Raw genomic sequence first — 20378 nt, forward strand, 5'->3', positions numbered from 1 at the left:
ACCCTCAAAAAGAAAGAACTGCTCAAGTGGCAGAGCACCAGGCAAGAGCAGAAACAACTGAAGTGAGAGCAGGAAATTCATGACCCACTACCTGCATAAGAAAACAGCAAAGAAGCCTGCAGACAACAGCTGCTATGCTAAGGCTGAGTCTTGTCTCTCTGGGGATCAGGACATGTAGTATTATTTTTCTATCTCCACCTACTTCAACCTGAACACTAAAATGAGTCACTAAAATGAGCCTCTTTTGAGACTGTGTGTAACTCTCTTTTGTGAAATACCCTATAATGTTAATCCCATGTATCTCAAGGACCAGTGATGTTTGTTTGGCTCAATGGGTAGATGCTAGCCTTGAGCAGAAAAGCTCAGCAATAATGCTAAGGCACTGCATTAAAGACCCAGTGCCAACATGCCAAAGAACCTATGCATTACACACATTTCTCAATGGCTTAATGAGTTTTCCATATGTTTAAGGGTAGGGTTTATTTCTTTTTAGTTAAATGAGATAATTCCTAGTCATATATTCCAAGTTTCATGGTTCCATTCTGCCTTTTTTTTCTTCAAAAATGCTCTGGAGATAAGGACCATTTCTAATATATGTGTTAAAGCAAAGCAGATTTTTTTCTTCATGAATCAAAGCATTTTATGTGGGTGGTCCATGTGTGCATTATTGAAACCATATACAGCTATATTTGAAAAGATGATGCAGCTGACCATGGAGATGGTATGGAGATATGATTGGCTTAACTGTAGAATAACCCATTGGTGAGTGGGGGTGTGGCTGTTCATGTTCTATGGGAGCATGTGGAATGATTTATAAAACACCAAATAGATTCCAGCTAGCCAAATGCGGATCAGGATGATGTGGTACTCTGTAGTGAATTGTGAAAGAATAGGAAAAACATCTTCGATATCCAGATACATTTTCTGAATGGAGCCATGAGGGATTTCTCTGTCTGTCTGTCTGTGTTTGGTCGTGGAGCTTTAACTCATGTGGGCACTGTCTCTGAGCTCTTTTTTCCCAAGGCTAATACCCTCCTACTTTGAGTCACAGCTCCCCTTCCAGTTTTCTGGTGCCCTGGGTCCTGTGTTACTAGATAAAATAAACTAGTGTCTAAGGCCTTCCAGAGGGCTTTGTGTTCCCAGGGCTGTGGGAGGAAGAGGGTGGGGCCTCTCCACCCCGCCCCTAACCCCGCCCCTACCCGCCCCGCGGAGAGGAGCTGGGGAGGACGCCTTCCCTAGTGGCCCAGCCGAGCCACAGCCCCGCCCCTCCCCGCCCAGCCTGAAGTCCCGCCCCTCCCGCCCCGGAAGCCAGGTCTGCTCCTCTCCCGTCGCCGATGGTGCTGGGCTCCTTGTGGTCCCGCGGCCCTTATAGTTCCGGTTGTGGCGCCCGGGCGGAAAGTTGAAGCGGACGGACTGTGGCCGGCGATGGGCTTGGGGTGAGTGGAGGCGGCGGCGGCGGCCTGAGGGTCGCGTTTAATCGGTAGCAGGGATACAGGCGAAGACTGAGGTGAGAAGAGCCGCGCAGGCCCAGCGCCCGGCCATCGCGGCCTCCCCGCGCCGGCTGTGGGGCGCCATTCCCGGGGTCCCTGCGCTCCGCGGCCCGGGACTGCCGAGCGCTGTGTGAACAGCCACATTTCGCCCCGTTTTAGGCCCCTCTCTCCCCGCTTTCCTCAGGAGGGACTTCCCGGTCTCGGATTCTTTTCACTGATTTTAGAGCTTGGTGGTCGGTTGTTTGGGGGGGGGGAGGGCACCTCCCGTCGCCGTCCGTATGGAAGCACATTTGCAGCCAGACGTCTGCCCGGGAGAAGGCTGACAGGTAGCTGCGGCCTCCGCGGCGGCTGCGACACTCAGACGAGGCCCACGCTTTGAGGCTCGCCCCCTGAGGGGTTTGGTTTTGTTCTAGCGCAGGCCTTAGCTGGACGGTGTTCTGTAGAGCTGCTGAGACGCTTCAATCACTTTTCTTCAAGCATCCATCCAACACCGTGTTCTGTCACACACAGAGAACATGACTGAAGAGCGAAGCAGCAGGGCAGCAGGGCTGTTTAAAGCGGTGCTGCTACGACATTTTTAACAGGGTTATGTTGAACAAACAACTTTAATGAGGCAGAGATGAGGGAGACAAATTTAAATTTTTCTATCAAACTAGTTAAACATTTGGGGCTTCTCAGGAGTGAATTTTTTTTTCTGGTTAACCTATTGATGTGGAAATCTGAACTCCTATTTGAAACATATCTATGTCTATTATGTGGTTTTAAAAAAAGAACCGCTTTTGCTGTTTAACCTGTGTTCCTAACCCCCTGTTTAAAACATTGTTTTCAGTCAGGTTTAATTCTAGTTACTTAGCAGGCTGAGACCTAGAGGATCACATCTCAAATCCAACCTAGATGGAATCCTAGAGATTCCCATCTTAGTACTGGCACACTCACAAAATTTAAAATAATCCTACGCAGGGCTGGGAAGTTGGCTCAGTGGTAGAGCGCTTGCCTTGCATGCCTGAGGCCCTGGGTTCGATTCCTCAGCACCACATAAGCAAAAAGAAAAAAGCCGGAAGTGGCACTGTGGCTCAAGTGGTAGAGCACTGGCCTTGAGCTGAAGAGCTGAGGGACAGTGCTCAGGCCCAGAGTTCAGGCCCCACAACCGGACCAAAAAAAAAAAAAAAAATCCTATGCACAAAAATAAAGATATAACAAATACAGAGACCCACTAATGTGGATACAATTTGTTGATCCTTTGTTAAGAAACTATAGTGTGCTGGGCACCAGTAGCTCAAGCCTATAATCCTAGCTACTTAGGAGGCTGAGATCTGAAGAGTTCAAAGCCAGCCCAGGAGCCTGGCGCCGGTGGCTCACACTTGTAATCCTAACTACTCAGGAGGCTGAGATCTCATGATCAAGGTTCAAAGCTAGCCCAGGCAGGAAAGTCTGTGAGACTCATCTCCAATGAAGTACCAGAAAACCAGAAGAGTGGCTATGGCTCAAAGTGGTAGAACTCTAGGCTTAAGTGAAAAAGCTCAGGGACAGCACCAGGCCCTGAATTCAAGCTCTACCACGGAAAGGAAAGGAAAGAAGGGGAAAGGGAAGGAAAGGGGAGAGAAACTGTAGTCTGCTGACACAATGAAATAGCATGTAGTTACAAATAAATGACCCAGCTAAAAAAAAAATACATAACTAAGAAAAGTGGGTTATAGGACTATATGTGTATACTTCGTACAACTCCATATTCACATTGCTTGTGTCCTATACAATTGTGGAAGACTTTAGGTAGATGTAAAAACATTATACAAGGTTAATGTTCACTGTTTGTTTTTTGGAATTCATTTCAAAATGTTGAACAATAGCCAGACTGCTTGCTGGTACAATGCCCAAGCACGGATGTGTGAAATTGTAAAATTCAAATTATAAGGGAGCTGTTGGAAACTTAGAACATAGTGGTTCACAAGAGCCAAATTACATTTTATTTATATATTTATTTAATTTTACTTTGAGGCTGCTATTGGGGCTTGTATTCAGGGCTTCATGCTTTCCCTCAACTTGCTGGTTCATGACTGATGAGCAGACTGGCTCCAAAATGAAAGCCTCTGACCTTAGCTTCCTGAGTATCTAGTATTACAGGCCACCAGCATTAAGCTATAGTGTATGTGTGTGTGTGTGTGTGTGTGTGTGTGTGTGTGTGTGTGTGCGTGCATGTGTGCATGCATGTGTGCGCGTGCATTCATGCACCCCAGTATTGAGACTTAAACTCAGGGCGTGGGTGCTGATCCTTAGCTCCCCCCCTACCCCCGCATATTACAGGCTACCAGCATTAAGCTATAGTGTGTGTGTGTGTTTGTGTGTGTGTGCGCGTGCATGTGTGCGCGTGCATTCATGCACCCCAGTATTGAGACTTAAACTCAGGGCCTGGGTGCTGATCCTTAGCTCCCCCCCTGCCCCCGCCTCCCACTGAAAGCTAGTACTCTACCACTTGAGCCGCAGCTCCACTTGAGCCACAGCTCCACTTCTGGCTTTTTGGTAGTTAATTAGAGATAAAAGTCTCACAGACTTTCCTGTCTGAGATGGCTTCAAACCATGATCCCCAGATCTCAGCCTCCTGGGTAGGTAGGATTACAGTTGTGAACCACGAGTGTGTATATGTATGTGTGTGTGTATCTCTCTCTCTTCCCCCCTCTATATATGTATATATACATAAATGTATATATGTAAGTATATATATATTTATAAAAATAAATACATATTTTATATAAAAATTGAAAGTTGGAACTAGGGCCTACCTTTAATGCTTTTTCCCACTGGTAATAAGGTAGCCCTTGATTCACAGGTGTAGATGGTGTGTTTTGAGTGTGTCTGGGAGTGGTCTTCCCAGTGAATTAGGCTGCTGTCTTCTTTCTCCCAGAATTCTCTGCAGATTGACCTATATAGGGGTCACCTTGCCTTATTTCTGGAAAATTGGTTACAGTTATGGTGAAAAGATACTGCTTTCCTTCTGTGACACTTCTTTTTTTTTTCCCCCACAGCATTTCACTATTTGTAGCTTGTTGTCTGTATTCTGACTGGGCTCGCTTGGATTCTGTTCACCATGCCAACAGTGGTGGTGATGGACGTGTCCCTCTCCATGACTCGGCCTGTGTCAATCGAGGGGTCTGAGGAATACCAGCGGAAGCACCTTGCAGCCCATGGGTTGACAATGCTGTTTGAGCACATGGCCACAAACTACAAGCTTGAATTCACAGCATTAGCGGTTTTCTCATCGCTTTGGGAGCTGATGGTCCCCTTCACAAGAGATTATAACACCCTGCAGGTACAAAAAGGAATAAAGACCCAAGTTGATTGGAAAGAAAGCAGTATGATAATAGTGTACTGATTTTAGACCTTAGAATTATTTAATACTAAATATACAGGCACTTAATATGCACAGCTATAAAGCATAATTCATAACGAATAGGTCCTAGGCCTTTCTTTTGTAAAGCTATGAGGTAGAGAAAGAGGTCATGGGGGCTGGGAAGGTGGCTCACTGGTAAAGTGCTTGCCTCGCATTCATGAGGCCCTGGGTTCGATTCCTCAGCATCACATAAGCAGAGAAAGGTCATGGTCCATTTTCTGGAATTCTTAGGAAAGGTGAAGATTTCAGCATACCATGCTTCAGTCCCTAAATTCAACATTTTTTGCCATTCTGCTGTTTTCTACTTTCTCATACAATTTTAAGGTAATGAAAAATAGCCCTTATTAAAACACACACACACACACAAAAACTTCTAGAAAGTTCAGAATGATGCTTACTCTCCAACAGATAGTATTCATTTATAGATGCCAAGATATTATTTTTTTCCTTTTTCTTCTTTTTTTCCATCCTGGGGCTTAAATTCAGGACCTGGGCGTTATCCTTGAAATTTTTGCTCAAGGTTGGCACTCTACCACTTGAGCCATAGCTCCACTTCCAACTTTTTTGCTGGTTGATTGAGATAAGAGTCTCATGGACTTTCCTGTCCCCGGTGGCGTCAAATGTCGTTAGATCTCAGCCTCCTGAGTAGCTAGGATTACAGGTATGAGCTACTAGTACCCAGCTCAATGTTGTCATTTTAAAATTTTAATAGGTATTGTCTTTCAAAGATATTTTTCTGAGATAATCCAGATGTCTTAATTTTTTTTTCAAATTCTTTATTGTGATTAAGTGATTACATAATTTCCCAAATTTCACTGTATTGCGAGATAGTGATGCTTAGTTAAAATCACAAACACATACTAATTTCATGGGGCAAATTGTCTGTCGTGATCTATAATATTTATGAGTTCTATGAGCTAGCCAGATGTCTTTAAACCATTAATATCTCCTATAGTTCTTAGCACAATGTCTTGGCCAATGAGTAGACAGTGTTTCTGAAATTAAACTGAGCAATTAAATAATTGTTGGGCAATTTGGAAATGCAGGATTAATGTAGTTTGAATTCTTAGTAATTTTTTTTTTGTTGTCAGTCGTGGGCCTTGAAGTCTGGGCCTGAGCACTGTCTGTCAGTTCTTCAGCTCAAGGCTAGTGCTCTACCACTTGAGCTACAGTGCCACTTCCAGTTTTCTGGTGGTTTATTGGAGATAAGAGTTTCATGGACTTTCCTGCCCCTGCCTCAGATCTCAGCCTCCTGAGTAGCTAGGATTGCAGGCATGAGCCACTGGCACCCGGCTGAATTCTTACTAATTTTTATTAAAGCTTTCCTTTTATTATCTTGCATCTTTATGAGACTTAAATTTTTTTTTAATCGTACTGGTGGACTCTTTTGGTGGTACTGAGTCTTGAATTCAGGACCTCATGCTTGGTAGGTAGATGCTCTACCACATGAGTCATACTTCCAACCCTTTTTTGTACTGGGTATTTTCAGATTATAGTCTCAGTTTATGCCCTGGATGGTTTGGGCTTTGATCCTTCCACTTGTGCTTCCCCATGTCAGTGGGGATAACAGGTGTGTGCTACCACACGTAGTCTTTGGTTGAAATGGAGTCTTGTGAATTTTCTCCCCAGGCCAGCCTCTTAACAGCAATTTCCCAATCTCTGCCTCTCAAATAGCTAGGATTATGGGCGTAAGCCACCCCACTCTGCTTGTACTGGTTTTCTTATAAGTTACTTAGCTAAAGATTTTTTTGGTGTTTAGCAGTTCTAAAATTTAGAGAATTGCAATGTAATGAATGAGGTATAACAGGTAAAAGCAGAAGCTCTGGAGTCAGGCCACTTCTTAAAAATTTCCTCATTTAGGGCTGGGAAGGTGGCTCAGTGGTAGAGCGCATGCCTTGCATGCCAGAGGCCCTGGGTTCGCTTCCTCAGCACCACATAAGCAAAAAGAAAAAAGCCGGAAGTGGCGCTGTGGCTCAAGTGGTAGAGCATTAGCCTTGAGCTGAAGAGCTGAAGGACAGCACCCAGGCCCAGAGTTCAGGCCCCATGACCGGACCCCCAAAAGAAAAATTCCTCATTTAAAAGTAGGGTGAACAATGGTAGGATGATTAAATCCGTGTAAAGTGCACAGAATGGTGTTTAGGAGATTATGGTTAATGGTCCATACATTTTGGTCATTGCTTTAAGCTTATTTCATTGTCCTTTACAGTTGAGGAAGTCTGTTTTGCTGTGTGGCTGTGTGGCTGGGTGGCTGTGTGGCTGTGTATGTGTGTGTGTATGTGTATGTGTGTGTGTGTGTGTGTGTGTGTGTGTGCGTTTTATGGAACCTATGCTTTGGGGCTTACAGAAACTCAGTGTTCGCTGTATGATACTCAGACTTCGTACAGTTTATATTGGTTTCTAATAACAAAACAGCAGAGAATAATGAGCAATTTTTTTCTCGCCCAATAAGGAAGCACTGAGTAACATGGACGATTACGACAAGACATGCCTAGAGTCCGCACTGGTTGGCGTCTCTAACATTGTTCAGCAAGAATGGGGCAGTGCAATCCCTTGCCAGGTAATGCTGTTTTTTTCAATGTCCTTAGTTAATATTAACAAGCCAGGCACTAGTGGCTCACACCTGTAACCCTAGCTACTAAGGAGGCTGAAATCCAAGGATTGCTGGTCAAAGCCAGCCCAGGCAGGAAAGTATATGAGCCTCTTATCTCCAATTAACCCAAAAAGAAAACAAAAATTAGAGTTATGACTCAAGTGGTAGAGTGCTAGCCTTGAGCCAAAAAAGCTCAGGGACAAAGCACAGGGTCTGAGTTCAAGCTCCAGACTGGCACCAGCAAGAAAGAAAAAAGAAAGAGAAAATATAGACCCCCCAAACTGGCCTGTAAATCTTAGGTATTCAAGAGGCTGAGATCTGAGGATCTCAGTTTGAAGCTAGCTGAGGCTAGAAAGTCCGTGAGACACTTGTCTCCAGTTAAGTAGCAAAAAGCCAGATGTGGAGCTGTGGCTCAAGTGATGGAGCACTAGCCTTGAATGAAAAAGCTAAAAAAGGGCTAGGGAATGTAGTTTAGTGGAAGAGTGCTTGCCTAAGCTGCATGAAGCCCTGGGGACAATTCCTCAATACCACATCAACAGAAAAAGCCAGAAGTGGTGCTGTGGTTCAAGTGGTAGAGTGCTAGCCTTGAGCACAGAGAGACTCAGGGACAACACCCAGACCCTGAGGTTAAGCTACTAGGAGTGCATGTACACATGCATGAGCACATGTGCAAAACATACAAATCATTAACCACTGTAGTGTTGATTTTCCTCAGGCTCTAACCACCTACGGTATAACTCCACAAACTACATTTTACACTATTTGTACAGTTTTTAAAGAAGGCATTAAATCACTGTAATCGTATCACACGAATTTAAGTCATACTAATGTGTTCAGAAAGCAGTCCTATGCCTCGAGGAAAGTATTTTCCTGGTAAATTGATGTACTGAAAATTTATATTGTTTATAGAAAGACAAAAGGCTCACAGTAGAATTTATAACTATTCACTGAAGGACGGATTATAATTTTGTGTGGTAGAATTGTAAACACGGAACAATAGTGTCTATTCTTCATTATCTCAGTGTAGCAGTTATTCAGCAAATTTCTAACCATCTCAACTGAGTTGTCTAAAAAGTGAAGAGTATCATAAAGACTTGCTCTTGTGGGACACCAGTGGCTCACGCCTGTAATCCTAGCTACTCAGAAGACTAGGATTTGAGGATCTCCAATCAAAGCCAGCTCAGGCAGGAAAGATGAAACTCTCATCTCCAGTTAAACACTAAAAAGTTGGTAGTAGAGTTGTGGGCAAATTGGGAGAGTGCTAGCCTTGAGCAGAAAAAGCTAAGGGATAGTACCCAGGCCCTGAGTTCAAGCTCTAGTACCTGCATTTTTTGTTTTAAATGCACAAATTCAAAATACATGGTTTGGTCTTGTCTGTGAGGATGGATGTTAAGGAGAGCAGAGAGAGAGAGAAAGAATGGTGGACACAAACAGTCATAATATTCAATGTACATATTGAAACTGGGACTAGAAAACTTCAGATGGATAAGTTTGGAGTACATAGAAAAATGATAGAAAGGTTGACACTGATCAAAGTGTATTCTACATATCAGTTGACATTGAATTAAAACTCTGTGGTATAACTAGTTAAAGATAATTTTAGCTGTGGGCCAGTGGCTCACATGTATAATCCAAGTTACTTAGAAGGCTGAGATCTGAGGATCCAGGTTCAAAGTCAGCCCAGCAAGAAAGTCTATGAGGCTCTTATCTCTAATTAACCATCAGAAAACCAGAAGTGCAATTGTGACTCAAAGTGGTAGAGTGCTAGCCTTGAGCAAAAAGAGCTCAGGGATAGCTCCCAGGCCCTGAGTTCAAGTACCATGACTGACAAGAGAAAATAAAGACAATTAAAAAAAATAAGCCAGGGCCGGGCGCTGGTGGCTCACGCCTGTAATCCTAGCTACTCAGGAGGCTGAGATCTGAGGATCGCGGTTCAAAGCCAGCCCGGGCAGGAGAGACCGTGAGACTCCTATCTCCAATAAACCACCAGAAAACCGGAAGTGGCGCTGTAGCTCAAGTGGTAGAGCGCTTGCCTTGAGCTGAAGAGCTGAGGGACAGCGCCCAGGCCCAGAGTTCAAGCCCCACGGCCGACAAAAAAAAAAAAAAAAATAAGCCAGGCATCAGGGGCTCATGCTTGTAATCCTACCTACTCAAGAGGCAGAGCTCTGAAGATCATGGTTTGATGCTAGCCTGGGCAGGAAAGTCTGTGAGACTTTTATCTCCAGATAGCCAGTAAAAAGGCAAAAGTAGAGGTGTGGCTCTAGTGGAAGAACACCAGTCTTGAGCAAAATAGTTCACAAATAGAGCCCAGGCCCTGAGCTCAAGCCCCAAGACCGGCACATAAACAAACAAATAAATCACACAGTTTGCTAGCTTTTCACAAATGGAAGCATGTATGTATATCCTTACTACAAGTAAGACCCAGAACATACCCATCACCCCACAAAGCTCCCTGCACATTCCTGTGGCAGTGAAAGCAAACCTGGGTGGAGCTGTTGGGCATGTGGCTTAATGGATACTTGTCCTCTGCACACAGGTCGTTCTGGTGACGGACGGCTGTCTCGGCATTGGTAGAGGGTCCCTGAGACATTCCCTAGCGACACACAATCAAAGGAGCAACAGCAACAGGTTCCCGCTGCCTTTCCCTTTCCCGTCTAAGTTATACATCATGTGCATGGCAAACCTGGAAGAGGTAATGCCTTCTGCTAACTGCTTTGTAGATGGGTTAGGTAAATCCCAGGGCTCGGTTTATTTTTCAGTATATTCAATGAACACTCTTGCGTACGGTATAACATTTAGCTTTGAAAAGACTTGATTTCACATGCTCTTTGACATAACAACACTCACCTCTCCGAGAGTATAGCTGGAGATGCCCATTCTGCTGATGACCATGAAGGGTTGAGATGGTCTTTTTGTTTTGTCCGTTCCTCCAGAAATGTTGACAGAGGTATACTTTAGGTTTTTTCTGTTTTGGGGAGGAGGGTTTGGAACGGGGGAACATAGGTCTTTTTGTTTGTTTGTTGAGGTGCTGGTATTGGGGCTTAAAATCAAAGCCTGGATGCTGTCCCTGAGCTTTTTGCTCAAGACTAGCCACAGCTCCACTTCTAGCTTTTTTGGTAGTTTAGTGGAGCTGAAGATCTCACAGATTTTACTACTCAGGCTTGGCTTCAAACTGCCATCCTCAGCTCAAACTGCCATCCTCAGCTCTCAACCTCCTGAGTAGCTAGGATTACAGGCATGAGCCACCAGCACCTGGCTTCTGATGTGTTTTATTAAATACTTCCTGCTTTTCCATTGAGTCAGGAATTATTTCACTTTACCTCAGTTTTTCTCTCTATAAAATGCTGATAATTGATGGCTCTTGCCAAACCATGTCAGGAACAGGTTGTAGGGAAGATGCTGTATGGCTACTAACTGTGGTCTCCTGAGAATCTGCAGAACTACGTATGAATAAAGTACCTCTTGTAACCTTGAGGCAGATTGCAGTAGTTGAGGTAAGAAGGTCCATGAGACTCAGTATCTCCACTAAACTACAAAAAAATCTGGAAGTGGAGTTGTGGCTCAAGTGGTAGAGTGCTAGCCTTGAGCAAAAAGCTCAAGGACAACACCTAGGCTCTGGAATTGAGCCCAGGAACTGGCACACACACAGAACAATTGTTGTGTTCCTTCCTTCTTTATTTGTAGTTTTTTTTGGGGGGGGGTTGCGGTCGTGGGGCCTAAACTCTGGGCCTGGGCGCTGTCCCTCAGCTCTTCAGCTCAAGGCTAGCGCTCTACCACTTGAGCCACAGCACCACTTCCGGCTTTTTTCTTTTTGCTTATGTGGTGCTGAGGAATCGAACCCAGGGCCTCATGCATGCAAGGCAATCGCTCTACCACTGAGCCACCTTCCCAGCCCCTGTAGTTACTTCCTTCTGATATTGACTGTTAAGAAAATCATCTCACGGACTCAACACCCGTAATCCTAGCTACTCAGGAGGCTGAGATCTGAAGATCATGGTTCAAAGCTAGCCTGGGCAGGAAAGTCCATGAGACTCTTACCTACCAAAACTACCAAAAAAGCTGGAAGTGGAGCTGTGGCTCCACTTGAGATTTGAGACTCTTATCTCCAATTAACGACTCAAAAAAACTGGAAGTAGCTCTAGGCTGAAGTGGTAGAGCACTAGCTTTGAATACATAGAGGCTCAGGGACAGCATTCAAGCCCTGAGTTAAAGCCCTGCAACTGACAAAAAAAAAAGTGTAAGGCCTTGAGTTTAAGCCCCAGTACCAGAACCAAAAGAACAAACCAAACAAACCGTTTATTGCCCATTTTGTTACAGTGGCTGTGGCCTTGGTGTGCTGGTAGTGATGTGGTGATTTGTTCTACTTTAAAGGTGTCCTCTCTTGCTTTGTAGCTTCAGAGCACCGATTTCCTGGAATGCCTTGAACGTCTCATAGACCTCAACAATGGTGAAGGGCAAATTTTTACTATTGATGGCCCCCTGTGCTTGAGAAACGTGCAGTCTATGTTTGGGTGAGTATATGCCTTAAAGTTGTTTTTTGAGGGGTCGGGGGTGGGGGCTTCTTTACAATCTGATATTATCATTTGACAACCAAGAAGAACAGTTACTGTATTATTTCTTCAGTCTAACGTTCTCCCAACTGAGCTATTTCGGTGACCTCTCAGTTACTGTATTATTTCTAACAGTGGTGAGTCCATTTTCCCACAGTTGCCCGTTTCTCAGGTAAAATAAGGTGGTCATGCTTTAAAAAGACTCAGCTGTTACCAAGTTTAACTTGCTCTGGGGTTTCTCTCTCAATTGAAATTTCCTCTGTAAAAACATCAAAATGTTTTCCGTTTCACAAGTAGATTTAGTTTTGGAATCAGTGCGAAGGTTTAACCAACTTTACATCTTGAAATGTTACTTTCATGTGTACAGTCCTTTTATGTGTACCACATGTGAACTCTTCCTCCCTTAACAAGTCATGATCATCTTCTAGAAAGCTGATAGACCTGGCATATACGCCTTTCCATGCTGTGCTCAAGTGTGGCCACCTGACCGCTGACGTCCAGGTCTTCCCCAGGCCAGAGCCATTCATTGTAGATGAAGAAATCGATCCTATCCCAAAAGTCATTAAGACAGGTAATGCATGAAAAATTCCCTCCTGGCCTTCCTCTTTTCTCTGCCCTCTTTTCGCTTGTGACTTACTTTCTCCCCATCTAGGAGGGTTGGAAAGAATCTTGTATTCTAACAGGGAGGTGCTATTGTCATCAGCCCTTGATTTTTTTTTCTTTTTTGCTGGTCCTGGGGGCTTGAACTCAGGGCCTGGGCATTGTCCCTGAGCCTCTTTTGCTCAAGGCTAGCCCTCTACCACTTGAGCCACAGCACCACTTCAGACTTTTTCTGTTTATGTGATACTGAGGAATCAAACCCAGGGCTTCATGCAGTCCACAGGAGAACCTTCTTAGGTGATTTGTCTATACTGAGATAATGTTTTCTGCATAGATTTCAATCCATTCTATCACAATTCCTCATTTGGAAGTGTTCTCATTTCCATCATTTTTTCTGATTCTTTTACCCACCTTAGTGTGCCAATGAGTCAGGCCTGACCCTGAATGTGCCACGCAATATATGGAGCCCGGAGGCAGGCCTGCTGGACGTGCTGTTGATGAACCTGATCCCTGCCTACCAGAAAGGCGATCTCTTCTATGTTGGAAACTTCCTCCACAATTATAGACTGTGGGGGACAATGGAGCAAGTGCTGGATATTGTGTTTAAAAAGTGAGTGTTCCCCCTTCCTTCGCATCTTGGTCTGTTCAGCCCCTCCTTGCTGAGTTGTGGAATACTTGGCACCCCTCTGAACCTGTTGATTTCATGGGGGTCTGCTCACAGGAGCTTGGCATGAGACAAAGAAGTGCACCCCCTGCCTACTTTCTTAGTATGGTCTGCCCAGTACATTTCCCAGAAAAGCTACTGGAACCTCAGAATCTTGCTTACTGAGGGGCTGTTATTACAGGCATGTGCCAGAGGCACCCAACTTCTGCCCTCACCTAGGTGAGGTTCTAGGAAATCACATTTCCCATGAGTAAATAAGGTTTCATTGGGAATTGGATGTCTGTGAATAATGTAGACCCAGGAAAGGCTGGGGTGTGGGGAAGGCAGGTGAACTGGAGGCTGAATCACCTCAGAGACCACAGGGAGGGATTATGTTGGCTTTACATATTTATAACCCCTGAAGCTTTTATGATTTTGTGTGTGTGCCAGTCCTGCAACCTGAACTCAGGGCCTGATTGCTGTTTCTTTGGTGCTCAGAGATACCACTACAGCATTTGAACCATAGGTGCTATTCTGGTCTTCAAAAATTAGTTTCTTTAGACTTTTACTGACTAATGTCTGATCAGACTGTGCACCTGAGATCTCATGTTCCTGATGAGCTAGAATTTGAGGTATTAGCCACTGGCACATTTTCCTTGGACCAAATGCATATACCTCTCATAGAAGAATTTTCACTGAACTGTATAGACATATCTCACTTGTTTATGTGTCAGATTCCATTCCCGTCTGGGAATGAGCCCATCCCATATGTGTCCTGTGTGGGCAGAAAAGGAGAAGCTGAGAGGTGACTTCCTCCTGTGCTCCCATAGGTACAGATTCCCGGGCCGTAACTCCGAGGAAGATGAACAAGTAAAGAAGTAAGTGGACTGTGGCACAAAGAAAGGCCCCTTCTTGCAAAATGGGATCTTTGAGGCTTCTGAATCCAACTAAAGATTTCTCCTTTGCACACCACTTGTGCTTTCCACTAGGGGGCAGAGGCTTGGGATTGGAGTGGTGGCAGAGGACACAGCTGTGGTGTGGTTGTGGACTCTCAGGGATGACAGGGAGGGCTGTGTACAAAATCAGTTCCTTCTTGTTACCTATCCCAGTGAGAATATTGGAGAATTATCTTTCAGAAGCTTCTAGTCGTGGCTCGTAAAGATCACTCTGCGTGCAGGAATCTCCTCCTGCTTCCCAACATGCAAGTGTTCATATAGCAGTCCTTGCAGAAAGGGGCTATTGGAGGCCCAGGATAGAGAGGGCAGGCACTCACTCTTCCTGTCACCAATCTGCCCACAGCACCGTTTGTTCCATCTTCACCATGTGGATGGACTGCTATCCTGCAGATTTCCGAGAGCCCCAGAACCGACACCCAGTGAAAGAACTTACCCACTATGCCATGCTCCACATGCCCTCCTCGGACCTGGTCCTCCACCTCCACATTCTTCTCGATGAGCTGGAGGAGACCGGGAAGAAAGAGACCAAGAAAGAGAGGAAGAAGTCCCTGTGTGGTCACCTCAGAGCTTGTGAGTAGGGATGGCACCTGGGCCTCTAGGGATGAGCCTAATTGCCTGGTTTGTTTTCTTATACATTCTGATGTCCCAGACACATGAGTCCTGAGTAAAGGCAGAAGAGTGACCTGGAGCTGTCCAACAACACTTACTGGCTATGAAGGGAACTGTTAGTGCACTGTGAGTGGCAAGGAGCCTAACCCATGCCTGCATGGGGTGATCAGGCCATTACTAAAGTTCTAGGACATGGCAAACCAGATGTTCTTGAAAGTTGTTCTGTCTATTGAGACAAATGCCAGGCTAAATGTTCTGTATGTGGGACTTTCTTCCATTAGTGAATTCATGTCTGTACGCACCCCCATTTTGCTCTGTGCAAATATGTAAGGACATTTCACCTCAAAATACCACCAAAACGTTACTTTGGGGGAAAACTGTTTGACAATATACAAAGGAAATAGGTAAAAGCCATCATCAATAGAAGACAGAAGACTTAGCCAGAGGGACAAAGACATGCCAGGTGTCCTGGCCCATCTCAATAATTGTAGCTTCAAGAATGCCCTATACTTCCTCAAGGTTCAAATCAGCCCTTGTTGACAACTCTGAAAGACTTATCCAATGAGCCAGCAAAAGTCAGGAACTCATAGCATGGCTCAAGTTACATGTTTAAGCATTGAACAAAAAATAAGCAAGAGCTCAAGGCCGTGAGTTCAAATTCCACTACTGGCACAAAAGATGAAACATGTAGACATGAAATGTGGGCAATGGTAGCTTTAAACCATGGAAACAAAAACATACAAATGGGAATATTACATATATAAGCAATAAGGCCAGACTTTTAAACAATTGGTGAGTAGGTATGGGCCTGTTTATGTTCTATGGGAGCATGTGGAATAATTTATGAAACACCCAATAGATTCCAGGTAGCCAAATGTGGATCAGGATGAGGTGGTGCTATGTAGGGAATCATGGAAGAATAGGATATACATCTAAGATATCCATATACATTTTTCTAAATGGAGTTGTCAGGGATTTCTCAGTCTTCCTGTCTTTCTTTCTGTGTTTGTCTGTCTCTGTCTCTATTTCTGTCTGTCTCTGTCTGTTTCTGTCTCTCTCTCTGTCTCTCTGGTTTTTTTTCTGTCTGTCTCTGTCTCTGTCTCTCCCTTTTCCTCTCTCCGTTTGGTTGTGGAGTTTGAACTCATGCTGTGGGCACTGTCTCTGAGCTCTTTTCTGCACAAGGCTAATGCGCTTCCACTTACAGTCACGGCTCCCCTTCCATTTTTTGGTGCTTAATTGGAGAGAAGAGTCTCATGGACTTTCCCGCTTGATCTGGCTTTGAACCATGATCCTCGGATTTAGACTCCTGATTAGCTAGCAGTACAGGCGAGATCCACAGCATCCAGTCAGGAATCTTTTTTAAACCTGATTTTCTAAGAAATCACATAAATGTTTCATAGCAAAGGTTTGAAGCCTGCCTTCAATGTGACAAGAAAAGAATTTTGTCAGCCTGAGACAATTGAAGATCCTGGAGTATTGTTTGTTGTTGTTTGAGTCTAGAACCCAGACATATACAAGCTACTGAAGTACTACACCATTAGCTTTACAATCTGAGTCTAGGGATTCAAGTTTATATAAAATGTGAGCTCTCCATCATGCATACCTCTGAGATATGGTACATGACTTCTGCATTTCTACTGGTGTTTCAAGAACTATTTATATAATTGTTGTTTTGTAAATCTGGTGGTAGAGCTGCACACTTCTAATCAATCAGAGCTACTGGGAAGACAGACATGAGGAACTTGAAATTGAATGCCAGCCGGAGGCCAAAACTCAACAGTTGGTCTGAAAAATAATTGTAAACAAAGAACCCAGGGCAAGGCCCAAGTCCCAGAATACATTGCTTACTAAAACATTTTTGGGCAAAATGCTTATAGAACATTGATTATCAATATATAAATATATAGTTGTGTGTACATATACATTAAAAATTGATTAATATATTTGAGTGTGTGTGTGTGTGTATCTATAAAGTGAATATAAGGAAATTCAGCAAACTGTGTATGAAAAAGGCGCTGTGAGCTGGCCACCTGAGGCACAGGCCTGTGATCTTTGTGATTTAGGAATCTGGGTTCTGAGTTTCAGGGACTCTTAGCCCCAGGGCCTTAGATTTTGAGACAAGACCTGAGTCCCTCTGGAGCAGCACATGGACATGCGCATTGGGAGGACAGCTGGTGCGCATGCTCAGACTGGCAATGCAGCCCCTCGGAGACCGCCATTGCAGCTTCTAGGAGAGACAGGAGTCTGGAGCAGAGAAGTTGGCGCTGAGGTCCTGTCCTGGGGGAAGCGATGAGGAAGGGCAGCCGTGGGGAAGGGAGGCCTGTCAGGAAACCCCGCAAGGCCTTGTGTGCAGCGGGAACTTGTGGACGTCCTTTCTGGGGCTCGGGCCTGGCTGTGCCGCCCCGTGCGGCCTCCGCGGTCTTTGGGCGCCTGGCTCCGCCATGGTTGCTGTCAGGCCGGGCAGCGCATCCTCCCGAGCCTTGCCCGGCGTGGAGCCTGCAGGACGGCCAGACCCCAGCACACGGGGTGCAGGAAGCAGTGGGGTTTGCGCAGGTGTGCTGCTGAGAGGAAGGGCGGCGGGCACTTACCCTCTGTCAACAACTTGTATTGCTGTCGCTAACCTTTCCCATGCCAGACTTTGACCAAACCACTCTGTTTTGCAAAGCCTCTGTGATGGCAGTCCACACTGTTTCAAGGCAGAAAAAAAAGAAATCATAATAAAAAGGATGGGAGATTATGCAATGGAAACTGTCTCCTGATTTCCTTTCCTGTATCTATGATGACATCCTGGGGCCTGTCTCTTAAGAAATTAATCAGCTCACTGTGGGCAAGGAATCCATTGGCTCACGTGTAACCCTAGTTTCTCAGGAGGCTGAGATCTGAGGCTCACAGTTCAAAGCCAGCCTATGCAGGAAAGTCTTTGAGACTCTTATCTCCAATTAACCACCCAAAAGCCTGAAATGGAGTTGTAGCTCAAGTAATCAAGTGCTAGCCTTAAGCAAAAGATGTTTAGGAACTGTGCCCAGGCCCTGAGTTCAAGCCTAAGGACCAGCAAGTATCTCCTTTAAGACACTAATTAGTGTTGATGTTCTCTGATTTTATATTCACCCAACAACTTTCAGGGGTGTGTGTGTGTGTGTGTGTGTGTGTGTGTGTGTGTGTGTGTGTGTGTGTGTGTGTGTGTGTGTGTGTGTGTGTGTGTGTGTGTGTGTGTGTGTGTGTGTGTGTCAGGGGTGTGTGTGTGTGTGTGTGTGTAGAATAATGGGGCTTGAACCCAGGGCTTTGAGCTCTTACTTAGCTTTGTCATTCAAGGCTGGTGTGCTGTACCACTTGAGCCGCATCTCCATTTTCAGCTTTTTTTCTTTTTGCTGGTCAATTAGAGCTATGGGTCTCAAGGATTTGTGTGCCTAGCCTGGCTTTGAAGTGGGATCCTCAGATCTCAGCCTCCTGAGCTAAGGTTACAGGCCTGAGCCAGTGTCACCCAGAAACCTTCTGATTTTTTTGGGGGGTCAGTCGTGGGGCTTGAACTCTGGGCCTGGGCGCTGTCCCTCAGCTCTTCAGCTCAAGGGCAGTGCTCTACCACTTGAGCTACAGCGCCACTTCCGGTTTTCTGGTGGTTCATTGGAGATAGGAGTCTCATGGTCTCTCCTGCCCAGGCTGGCTTTGAACCGCGATCTTCAGATCTCAGCCTCCTGAGTAGCTAGGATTACAGGCATGAGCCACCAGCGCCCACCATATCCTTCTGATTTTTTAATAGGGCTTCCCCAAGAGGGAAAGAAAAATAATACAGACACGTAATGGTTGTCATAAGCAACTTGGTCCCCTTGATCCGCCTTTTTTGAACAATTTTAATAAACTGATATTTTGCTTTCCAAGTCTCTAGGAAGTCAATTACTCAGAATTAGTCCACCAAGAACTGGGAATGTGGCTTCAAGGTAGAATGCTTGCCTAGCATACATGAAGTCCTGGGTTCGATTCCTCAGTATCACATAAACAGAAAAAGCCGGAAGTGGCACTGTGGCTCAAATGGTAGAGTGCTAGCCTTCAGCAAAAACAAAAAGAAGCTCAGGGACAATGTCCAGGCCCTGAGTTTAAGCCCCAGGACTGGCAAAACAAACAAACAAGCTTCTTCTCTTTCTCCGGGAAAACACCAAATGGCGGATGACGCCGGTGCAGCGGGAGGGCCCGGAGGGCCCGGGGGCCCGAGCTTGGGAGGCCGTGTCGGCTTCCGTGGAGGCTTCGGTAGCGGCCTCCGGGGCCGAGGTCGCGGCCGTGGGAGAGGCCGGGGTCGCGGCCGCGGGGCTCGTGGAGGCAAGGCCGAAGACAAGGAATGGATCCCCGTCACCAAATTGGGCCGCCTGGTTAAGGACATGAAGATCAAGTCTCTTGAGGAGATCTACCTTTTCTCCCTGCCCATCAAGGAGTCTGAAATTATTTTCTTCTTGGGGGCGTCACTCAAAGATGAGGTGTTGAAGATTATGCCTGTGCAGAAGCAGACGCGAGCTGGCCAGCGCACCAGGTTCAAGGCATTTGTAGCCATTGGTGACTACAACGGCCATGTTGGTCTGGGGGTTAAGTGCTCCAAGGAGGTGGCCACGGCCATCTGGGGGCCATCATCTTGGACAAGCTCTCCATCGTCCCTGTGCGGCGAGGTTACTGGGGGAACAAGATCGGCAAGCCTCACACTGTCCCCTGCAAGGTGACAGGCCGCTGCGGTTCTGTGCTGGTGCGCCTCATTCCTGCCCCCAGAGGCACTGGGATTGTGTCAGCTCCTGTCCCCAAGAAGCTGCTGCTGATGGCTGGAATTGATGACTGCTACACCTCAGCCAGGGGCTGTACTGCTACCTTGGGGAACTTTGCCAAAGCCACCTTTGATGCCATCTCTAAGACCTACAGTTACCTGACCCCTGATCTCTGGAAAGAGACCGTATTCACCAAATCTCCTTATCAGGAATTCACTGACCATCTTGTGAAAACCCACACCAGAGTCTCCGTGCAGAGGACCCAAGCTCCAGCTGTGGCTACAACATAGAATTTTATACAAAAACAATAAAAGTGAATCAAGCCTATTAAAAAAAAAAAAGAAAAAGAAAAAACAAACAAACAAATAAATATAAAAAAAGAATTAGTCCACCAAGATCTGATCATTCATTATGACTACTAGTAAGTACACTTTTAAATTTTAGAACTTAAGTTTTAAGGTAACAGATCAGACTATGGCTCTGAGCTTGAAGTACCAGGACAATGATTCCCTGACTGAGTTACCACCATGGGAGGGGGGACTAGACAACTCTCCAGGAGACATTCTCACTGATCCTTCTCAATAACACAAGATGAGAAATCATGGCCAAGTGATCAGGCTGCAGCATTACTTACCTACAGCTCAGTGTCTGCTCAAGCATAACATAGCAGGCTGGGAATGTGGCTCAGTGGTAGAGTGCTTGCCTAACATGCAGGAAGCCCTGGGTTCGATTCCTCAGTACCACATTAAACAGAAAAAGACAAAAGTGGTGCAGTGGTTCAAGTAGTAGAGTACTAGCCTTGAGCAAAAGACA

At 45.5% G+C, this 20378-nt stretch overlaps 1 protein-coding gene and 1 pseudogene across 3 annotated transcripts; both read left to right on the forward strand.

Annotated features, from left to right (window-relative positions):
• Positions 1-1347: 1347 nt before the first annotated feature.
• LOC138808884 (integrator complex subunit 14-like) lies at positions 1348-17720 on the forward strand. 2 transcript variants are annotated; one of them, XM_069995128.1, is made up of 9 exons: positions 1348-1436; positions 4511-4794; positions 7325-7432; positions 10002-10157; positions 11858-11976; positions 12444-12586; positions 13032-13225; positions 14089-14136; positions 14558-17720. In XM_069995128.1, the coding sequence occupies exons 2-7, from the start codon at positions 4573-4575 to the stop codon at positions 13040-13042; spliced, it is 759 nt and encodes a 252-aa protein (XP_069851229.1). In that variant the 5' UTR covers positions 1348-1436; positions 4511-4572; the 3' UTR covers positions 13043-13225; positions 14089-14136; positions 14558-17720. The 2 variants fall into 2 exon arrangements, with proteins under 2 accessions (XP_069851229.1, XP_069851230.1); XM_069995129.1 differs by lacking the exon at positions 10002-10157.
• Positions 17721-18956: 1236 nt separating this feature from the next.
• On the forward strand, positions 18957-19911 carry LOC138808885 (small ribosomal subunit protein uS5 pseudogene; annotated as a pseudogene). The gene has a single exon (XR_011366635.1). The product of XR_011366635.1 is annotated as a small ribosomal subunit protein uS5 pseudogene (transcript).
• The last annotated feature ends 467 nt before the right edge of the window (positions 19912-20378 follow it).

Source organism: Dipodomys merriami, unplaced genomic scaffold (genome assembly GCF_024711535.1).
Source record: "Dipodomys merriami isolate MVZ:Mamm:240054 unplaced genomic scaffold, mDipMer1.0.p SCAF_48, whole genome shotgun sequence".
NCBI classification, from domain to species: Eukaryota; Metazoa; Chordata; class Mammalia; order Rodentia; family Heteromyidae; genus Dipodomys; species Dipodomys merriami.

Excerpts from the sequence above, each read along its gene's own strand:
- LOC138808884 (XM_069995128.1), top strand. The coding sequence starts at position 4,573 with ATGCCAACAGTGGTGGTGATGGACGTGTCCCTCTCCATGACTCGGCCT. Across the intron at positions 10,158-11,857 it reads GCATGGCAAACCTGGAAGAG|CTTCAGAGCACCGATTTCCT; the intron begins GTAATGCCTTCT and ends CTTGCTTTGTAG. Across the intron at positions 11,977-12,443 it reads AACGTGCAGTCTATGTTTGG|AAAGCTGATAGACCTGGCAT; the intron begins GTGAGTATATGC and ends ATCATCTTCTAG.